Genomic DNA, 9,471 nt, shown 5'->3' with positions numbered 1-9,471 from the left:
CCTTGAAATTAAAAAAGCAGGGGGAGCTAGGGGAGCAACGACTCCTTTCCATTGAAAAATTATATTATATACGTATAAAGTTAAAATTATTGTTTACGTATATATATAGCAGAATCCTTTTAGCTTCTTTATTTGTTAATTTATTTATGTGTTAATATATTTATATTATGAAATCACATAATAAAAATTCTAACTGTGCCTCTAAATACTGTAGCTAGTATCCAATCTTGATAGAAGTTAGTTGGGGTTTATCCATGAAACTGTAAAAGAAAGGCTTAATACCTAGATGGACCCTTAAACTTGGCATGTTTTGTAAGATAGGCATATAAACTTATAAGGTGACCAGATAGACACTTAAACTTACTCAAAGTGTATTTTTCAAGTTTTTCAGTTGTTTTGAAAACAAAAACTATAATTTTCAAACACTCACAATTTTCATGGCCAAACAAGCCCTAAATATATCACAAAATATTTTTTTTAAAATGCAAAAATAAGGCAAACGCATATACATGAGACTATAAATGTGCACTTAAACCAATAAATACTCGCTAATCGCAATTTTGCAGCTTTCAATTAACTCGGATTTTTTTTACACTTGAATAATTAAAAAACAATAACTTTAACCAATAAAAATCCTTAAAAAAAGAAATTTCAAATTAAGAAAACTGTAAAGCCGAGAAGAAAATCCTTAAAAAAAAAGAAATTTCTTAATTTGAAATTTCTTTTTTTAAGGATTTTTATTGGTTAAAGTTATTGTTTTTTAATTATTCAGTATAAAAAAAAATCCGAGTTAATTGAAAGCTGCAAAATTGCGATTAGCGAGTATTTATTGGTTTAAGTGCACATTTATAGTCTCATGTATATGCGTTTGCCTTATTTTTGCATTTTAAAAAAAATATTTTGTGATATATTTAGGGCTTGTTTGGCCATGAAAATTGTGAGTGTTTGAAAAATATAGTTTTTGTTTTCAAAACAACTGAAAAACTTGAAAAATACACTTTGAGTAAGTTTAAGTGTCTATCTGGTCACCTTATAAGTTTATATGCCTATCTTACAAAACATGTCAAGTTTAAGGGTCCATCTGGGTATTAAGCCTAAAAGAAATAAGGAATGGTCCTCACACTTGGCAAAAGGTTAATTAATGATAAGGGGTTTTTTTTTTTTTTTTTTTTTTTTTTTTTTAATCATTGGAAGTCATGAATCTCACATGCAAAGGATCCAATGAACTGAAACTCACATATGATATCCAAATTGTTCCATTTGACTAATGGCCTCGGACTCTTCAAATATTCCCAAAGCCTCTCTACTGTTTGTGTTGTCCAAAATAATGTGGTGTTATAGGCTTATGGTCCTTGATTCTTGCTCTGGGTAGGCAGAATTAGTAATTAGTGTAATCACCAACAAACACACAGAAAAAAGAAGAAATATTGTCATCGCACTCTGAAAAAAAGAGAGTATGTCACAAGGGTACAACTTTAAAAGGCCTCTGCTTATAGCCAATATCTCACCTTGACTTATCACTTAATCACGATTACGAGTGGCAATTGGGCGGACCCGCGGATCTTATCGGATATGAGCGGATCGAAAATCATTTAATTAAAAATAGACGCTCATATTTAACATGGATAAAAAATGGATTAATATGGATATTCCTATTAAACACAAGCTAAAAGTCAAATAAGCTTAGACTCCCAGAAAGTAAAAACTCATAAAAATAACAAGCTGACAAATGGGTATTGATAATATAGATATCCATGTTATGAATATCTATTTTTTTTAGTCGATAATATGGATGATATCCATATTTGATGCATTTTTAAAATGTTGATTATCCAACACGTGTCTAATGAGTCTGATTGGATGGTTACTTGCTTTTCTTAACCATTTTTGCCAGCTCTAATCATGATAAATTAATACGATTTGATGTAAACACCGTGAGAATTACTAAGTGTTTACCATTAAAACGACTATATATAAGTAGTATTTTTAGTTGGTCAAACGTCAAAGATTCAGAAGTAGTGCACGAGAGGAACAAAAAGGATGAATCAGCGTTTGAGCCACACGAGGGCAGATCTCTGCTAACCATACATGTTTTGTTCGAAAAAAACTTAGTATTTAAATTGGCTTCTTCACATGATGAGGCTCTAATTTCTACACGACTTGTCCTCTAATTTTTAATTACTACTTTCTTCCTAATATAGAATTCTCATGCCGGTGCAACTTGAAAGAAAAGATACTAATAAAAAGGACAAAAAAAATAGGAAAACAAAAAAAGAATTAGGATGTAGAGGATATATTCTCCAATGCGGCACTATTTATTTATTTATTTGTTCGTTCCAAATTTAAAAATAATCAAATTCATAATTTATTTATTTTTTTGTAAGTTTAGTGGCTTAAAAATCAAACTTTAGATTCACGGGTCTAAAATTTCAAAAACTTCAGATATACGAGTCTGAAACTGGACTTGCCAAAGAACTTTATGGAGTAGCCTAGTGAAGAGGAGCCAAAAAGATCACAAGAACAACATGGTATATTAGCTTTAGTACGATGTTTTCTAACACTGACTACAAGTCAAATAATCTGAAAAAAAATAAATATAGCTTAAATATCTCATGTAAAATTGGCTACCTGATGCAAATCAGACCTTAATGGCTTAATTACTCATAGGCCAAAGCTGCTTTCAAAATGAAATGGACCAGCTACTTCTTGACCTTGAGCAAATGGGCCATGTAAATTTGTCTATCGGACTGGCCCATTGGATCAACTTGCCATCTATTATGGCCATCCTAGCTAATTATCCAACGCAAAAGCTCATCCCACGTGACATTTCTACAAGTAACTAAGGTGAGATTTTAAATTTATGAGCTCTAAATTCATAGCTCTTTTGCTTATTGGGTTCGAAATAGATATCATTTATACACATTAAGTTTTTAAAAACATAATCTATAGAAGGTCCAAGTAGAAATTATGGATCCTGTCGAATCTTAAACATATCCCTCCATATGTGTCACTTTTCATTTCTCGATATTCAAAGTACATGAATTTTGATCTATATTTTAAGAGATGTATTTTTTCACTAAATTGATATGAGAAGAATTATGACTTATAGTACTTCTCATATAGTTTTTTAATATCGAAATTTTAATTTTTAATATATAAATTAACCTACTTTAATTTAACTTTGAAGATAGTCAAATAACTTTCGAAAAATAAAAAGGAGGGAGTACTCTAATCCCTGAATTTTCACTTTATTGGTGAAGGTTCGAATCTCCACATTGTAATTTCCTCCCCATTTCTCCTTCTCTTACCCCCTATGTAATTAAAAAAAAAAAATAGGGAGGGAGTACCATAAATCCGCCTGTGTGTGAAGAGTAGAAACAAGAGGGAAATGTTGCATGGATTAATCATATTCTATGTCGATCACCTTTAATAGCTACATAACAATCATACTAACATTTTTTCCCAAAAAGTATAAACTTATTTCAAGATGACATGTATATTTTCAGCTGGGGTCATGATCTTAATTTTAATTAATTAATTAGTTCACCAATTGGTGAGACTCTATGGCCAAATTTCATCAACTTCTAAATTTCGATTGGTACGCAAGCGTTCAACTAGTTCAAGTGGAAAACCAGCTAATTCCCACCCCAAATTGCTTAGTTGCTGCTTCTTGTTGTCGAAACATTCCTAAAACATGTCCCAAAATAATTAAAATTTTAATATGATTTACTGTTAAGTGGTTCAATATTTTCTGTCAGTTCTTAGGAAAAAAGCATATATAATATGTTTCTTTGTCTGCTGATAATTGTTAATTAACAGCATATATATCCTCAAAATCAAAATAACAGCTTTCTCAATTAGTAAAGTGAAATTTTGCTCTTGAATTCCCCTCTTATGATCCCCATTTATTTTGTTTCTCCTTTTTTGGTGATTTAAGTACTCATGTCAACAAAATTATAAAACCAGAATGTTATGTCGATAAAAAAGACGGCGTAAGTAGATGCTAGTAAGAAAAAGAAAAGCTTCTATAAATTAAGGAATGTACGTCGTTAATGCAAAATGCATTTTTGTCACTACGAGGTTACCAAAGGATATTTACACGTAATTTCCATAAAATAAGACATGTATGATGTACATGCTACAACAGAGAAAAGTGATACGATGGTGTAAAAATTTCTTACACTAATGATATATATAATTTAAACTCAATAATTCACATGTACTAACACATTACACATTTAACTCTGATATTAATATATAAATCATCTCGTATAAGAGTAAATTAAAGGAAAACTATATACTACATCACATAAATTTGGAGATCGAGAAAGAGTACTTGTTGGAAGTTGGAACTTATATCCTGTCAGATTGATTGTCGTGCCTAGTCCTTAGTTAAATGTCCAACTGATATATTTCTTTCATTGCAGGTTAGACACAAAAAGATTTTTGTATACATCCATGATGTGATCTGATTAAACATGGGAATTGAGAAGTAATCATCTATCTGCCAAAGAAGAAGGATATATCCATTCTTATGATGTGAGCTATATATGTCAAATATTTGCATGTGTTTAAGTTTGATCCATCAAAGCCTGGCTATCTAGTCTTGACACATCAAACAGACAATTGAAACATTGACACAAATAGCGCTATGATTACATATTTGAAAATTGGCAAAATAGCTGCTTCTTTATAATTTGTAATTCAAAGATTCCTTTAGTAGATAGGTAAGATTTGATCAGATCACGATAAAGAGGCATATATACAATCACTATTACATAAAATAAAATAAAAAAAATTATAGTAGCTAAGTTAATTCGAAGCTAACAAAATCCTTCGATAATTTATTACTAATACGTCATTAAACAAAATCAGCAACAACTTTTTACTGTTTTTTAATAGAAATTATTCATCGTTATTTTCTTTTTTATTTGGTATAATTTTTTTCAAACCATACGTGTGAATTCGATTTTCACTAGCTTTAGTAGTCTCTTTCCTCTAACTTTTTGGCTAATTATTAGTACCTATATCCACTTATTGGAAAGCTAATTAAGAGTTATAGTTTTCTTGGTTTAAGAGTAGACAAACTAACAAGGGAAACACACCATATCTTAGCGACTAGCAAATTCTGGGATACTGTTGAAATAGAACAAAGAAAGAGATCACTTTTTACACTTTCGTCCAATTTCAATGAGTTGTCATGTTGGGGTATTATTCATTTGGAAGTTTCTTTTCATGCAACTAGAATAGATGGAGTCCCTTTTTCTTATGACAATAGTTTTGTCATCCTCTTACCCCCCACCCCCCACCCCCCACCCCCACCCCCACCCCCCCCCCCCCCACAAAACCAAATAAAAATGGACTCCTTAAAAATTAAGCTTTTTTTTGTTATATGTATCCACATTTCACTAAAATAACAAAATAGATTGAAATAAATGATTTAGTTAATTTGTATACACAGAAAGCAATATATAGAGTCACGATTTTCACTAAGATGATTTAAAATATAAAGAAGTAAACTCATAGAAAAGTTAAGGAGATTCAACATCTACTATATATATACACAAAAACTAATGACCTTGTATGTACAATGTAACATTCTGACAAAGGAAAGTCAAAAGAATATAGATAGTTCCGACCATGTACACGGACAATGTAAACTTTTTTATTTTTTGCACTATCAGTGAAATTTTACATATAATAATAGGTTAGTTATCATTTTTTGTGCATATATATTATCAATATTTAGTGTTTATCAAAAAACAATTATCAAAAAAATTATCTGTAATTACTTAATAGTTAACTAATTGTATAATATATGTTTTTACTATTAATCAATGCATAAAAATTAAACTAGAGAAAAGCTCAAAGTCTCAATAAAATAGTATTACCATGTTCAAGAAACTTTTTCGTGGTCCTCTAGACTTGGACCTTTTCTCGTTGTATGTGTATATATATAAACCAAACTTACATTTGTTATCTCTCACCATTCAACTGTAACATATCTTGAAGATTTTGAAGTTAGAAACAAACAGAAACTCACTACTTCTTCTACATATTCCTTAACTTAAGAGAGTTCCAATTCAGTTCAGCTTTTTACAATTCATTCGCATATTGTCTAAAAAACTTTTATACCCATTCTTGATATGAGGCAAGTTCTACGACTTTTATTTCTACTTTATTTATCCACTCTAATCCATGAAGCACAAGGAAGACACTTGAAGAAAGGACAGTACTTCTCAGCTACTATTCATAAATTACAGGTGAGGATATATATAAATATACAACTTTTTTTTTTTTTTGGAATTTTAGTGCTAAGATTTCTCCAAATCTGTGAACATTTCATCTAAAAACTTAAATACGTCCCTTCATGTGTAGGGCTCAATACTTTTTTTTTTTTTTATGATTCAAACATGTAAAGAAAAGATACTATCTTTCTGATTTTATACTCAAGTATAACGGGACAGACAGTCTAAGAGAGTGCCAACATACAACCCTCGATCGGTTTATCCGACTCAAGATTTTTTTTTTTTAAATATGTGAAATTTGAACTCATGATATCTTGTCTGTCTTAATTAATGCCACGTTGAATCGTGTGAGTCGAGGGCGGAGCCAATATTATGGTTACGGGTTCGGCAGACCCAATAGATTAAGCTCAAATCCTACATTTGTGTTGAATATGTGAAATAATATCTATCAAGAACCAGCAAGCAAAAGAAAATTGTGATTCATAACCTATAGATTAAAAATCTTGACTCTGACTCTGCCTTTGCTTGCGACTATCCCATCTAAAAGAGTAGGAGAAATTGTACTTTTAACTTAATTATATCATACGTCTTAATAATATTTTCTTTTTGACTGTGCAGGAAAAGATTTTGACAGGAAGTAGTAAAGGAGGTTTTGGAGAAGTTAGTACTCTTTGCAAAGATGACCATTGTTCATCATCATTGGCTACAAAAAGAAGACTTTCAAGAGTAGCCAAGAAACCACACCATTGGTTACCAAGTATTCATGAAGATTATTATGGGCCAAGAGGACATAGACCTAGACACCATTAGCTTTACAAGAATAGATTTCTTTATACTAGCTAGCAAATTTAATTTCCCTATTTTTGTTTTCTTGATAAACTTAACAATTATTCTTACCCTCTGTTTGGATGGTTGTTTCCCGTGGTTCATTAATGTACAGTGTGGTATGATACAGTATGGTGTTATATTGTGTTGTACTGTATTAATGAACACAATGTTTGGATAGACTGTATCGTTTGTTGTGGTTTAATAATATTTATATTATTTGGTTTGATTGTATGGTATTGTATAATAACTTATAAATTTACTAAAATACCCTTAACTCTTAATTAGAAATTAGTTTATATATATTAATAAACTCAGGTAAAGAATAAAATAAGAACTTTAAAAAATAAGTAGGTAGTGAGTAGGGGTGGTGGAGGGGTGGGTGGTGTGAGGTGGGTGGTTGTGGGATGAGGGTGGGGGTAGTGGCTGGTAGGGTGGGGGTGAGTGGTTGTGGGGTTGGGTGGTGGTGAGGGGTAGTGGGTGGTAAGGCAGGGGTTGGCATGGGTGGTAGGGTAGGGGTGGGGGTGGGTGGGATGGATGGTGGAGGGTGGGGTAGAGGTGGGGTAGGGGTAAGTGATAGGGTGGGGGTGGGTTGGGGTGGATGGTGGAGGGTGGGGTATAATGGGAAATGAAATACGTAACCACGGAAAAATCACCAAATCCGTAGTTATAAAAATTGGGACTTTTCATGGTTATATAACCATGGGATGAACCACGGGTTTACAACACTATACCACATAATTTTAAGAACAATGGAAACAAATACGATTTCATACAAAACCATACATTAATGAACCACGGGAAACCACCATCCAAACAGGGGGTTAGGAATTTTAATTAGGGGATTTAGAAACGATTGAAATCCATATTGTCCATGTATTCTACAAAGCTATTTTGTAGCTTCTCCCTAACATTAATTCTTAACTTGTTCAAATTGCTTCTTTAAATTCAATGGATTTTCATTATGTTTATTTATTTGAATGGTTTTGATCTACTGTTTGCAGGAAGAAATAGGAAAATTATGAAAAAAAAACCATATCTATTTCTAATTCTACCACAACCACAATAAAGGTAGGTTTCACTTAAGAAAATATTCGAGTAATTAATACTATAAAATAAGTTTTGGTCTATTGGTAAAAGCGCAACGCATGATGTTTGAATCTTGTCACAGAAATAAATAATGGAGTACTTGAGTGGAGAAGAGGAGTGATGTGATGCAGATCCATTGTTCTCGGGGATTTTTGGTTATAAAGAAATTCACCAGTAATATAAAATAAGAAAAGACAATGTCTAAAGATGATAAATCTTTTTTTGTTTTTGTTATTTCTTAAAATATATTCACATTTGCAATAGTTTGAGTGAAAAACTTTTAGATATATATAAAAAAGGAATAGGAGCAGCTGAGACAGTATGCAGAAATGCTGCCATTCTTTTAGGATTAGGAAGATTTTGTACATAAATACATCATGTACTATACTCTTATTGAATATATATTGATTGATGATTGAGTCATCATCACTTTGGGTTTTAAGTATCAGGGACGAATCTAAGATAATATATTTTCTTATGCCTTTGTGTATTTGGGGTGTTATCGTATTACTCACAAGTTTTTGTATCACTTTGTAATTTTTGCAAGTTAATGATTTAGTCGAAGCAAAACTGTTTATCGTGACTCAGTTGCAGATATATCTCATTGTGTAATAGTTTTTTTTTTTTATTATTTTAAATCACTTATACGAATTATCTTGTATATATACACATATAAACCTTCATTTCTGTTATAATGTGTGAATATACACAGAATATACACTGGATATACATTGTATCAATGATCACAAACTAGAAACTGTAAACTGGAAGTAATCGTATGGAAGTTAAGAGATGATGAAGAAGAAGTAATTCTCATTAGAATGTGATGATTAATCATGAATACAATGCATCATATATATAACTACTCACTAGCTTAGAGTTAGTTATAACTAACTTTGTGAACACTTATCTTCTAGAAGCTTTCAAGTCTTTAACTACTTCTAATTATCTTGATATTTATACAAAGACTGATCTGTCCTTCTATCTCTAATTATCATTCACTAAGTATCATCTACACTCCCCCTCAAGCTAGGTGGTGTAAAAATGTTGAGAACCCCTAGCTTGAGCTTCAAGTACTCATGTTGCACTCTAGTTAGTCCCTTTGTAAAGATGTCTGCTGGTTGTTCCTTAGTGTTGATATAATGAGTTGTGATGAATCCCTTCTGAATTTTCTCCCTAATAAAATGACAGTTTATTTCTATATGCTTTGTTCTCTCATGGAACACTGGATTGTGTGCAATCTGTATAGCTGCCTTGTTGTCTGTGTGTATAGCAATAGGTTGATCAATGCTCAGATTTAGTTCCTTTA

The 9,471-nt window shown here is 31.5% G+C and overlaps 1 protein-coding gene across 1 annotated transcript; it reads left to right on the top strand.

Annotated features, from left to right (window-relative positions):
* Positions 1-6,011: 6,011 nt before the first annotated feature.
* LOC132638837 (uncharacterized) lies at positions 6,012-7,161 on the top strand. The gene is made up of 2 exons (XM_060355591.1): positions 6,012-6,263; positions 6,867-7,161. The coding sequence occupies exons 1-2, from the start codon at positions 6,147-6,149 to the stop codon at positions 7,056-7,058; spliced, it is 309 nt and encodes a 102-aa protein (XP_060211574.1). The 5' UTR covers positions 6,012-6,146; the 3' UTR covers positions 7,059-7,161.
* Positions 7,162-9,471: the final 2,310 nt, after the last annotated feature.

The sequence above is a fragment of the Lycium barbarum genome, chromosome 4, assembly GCF_019175385.1.
Source record: "Lycium barbarum isolate Lr01 chromosome 4, ASM1917538v2, whole genome shotgun sequence".
Lineage (NCBI taxonomy): Eukaryota > Viridiplantae > Streptophyta > Magnoliopsida > Solanales > Solanaceae > Lycium > Lycium barbarum.
Note: the sequence above shows the minus strand (reverse complement) of the source record. Positions and strands in the feature narration are given on the sequence as shown.

Coding starts and splice junctions, on each gene's coding strand:
- LOC132638837 (XM_060355591.1), top strand. CDS start 6,147: ATGAGGCAAGTTCTACGACTTTTATTTCTACTTTATTTATCCACTCTA. Junction 6,264..6,866: donor CTACTATTCATAAATTACAG/GTGAGGATATAT, acceptor TTGACTGTGCAG/GAAAAGATTTTGACAGGAAG.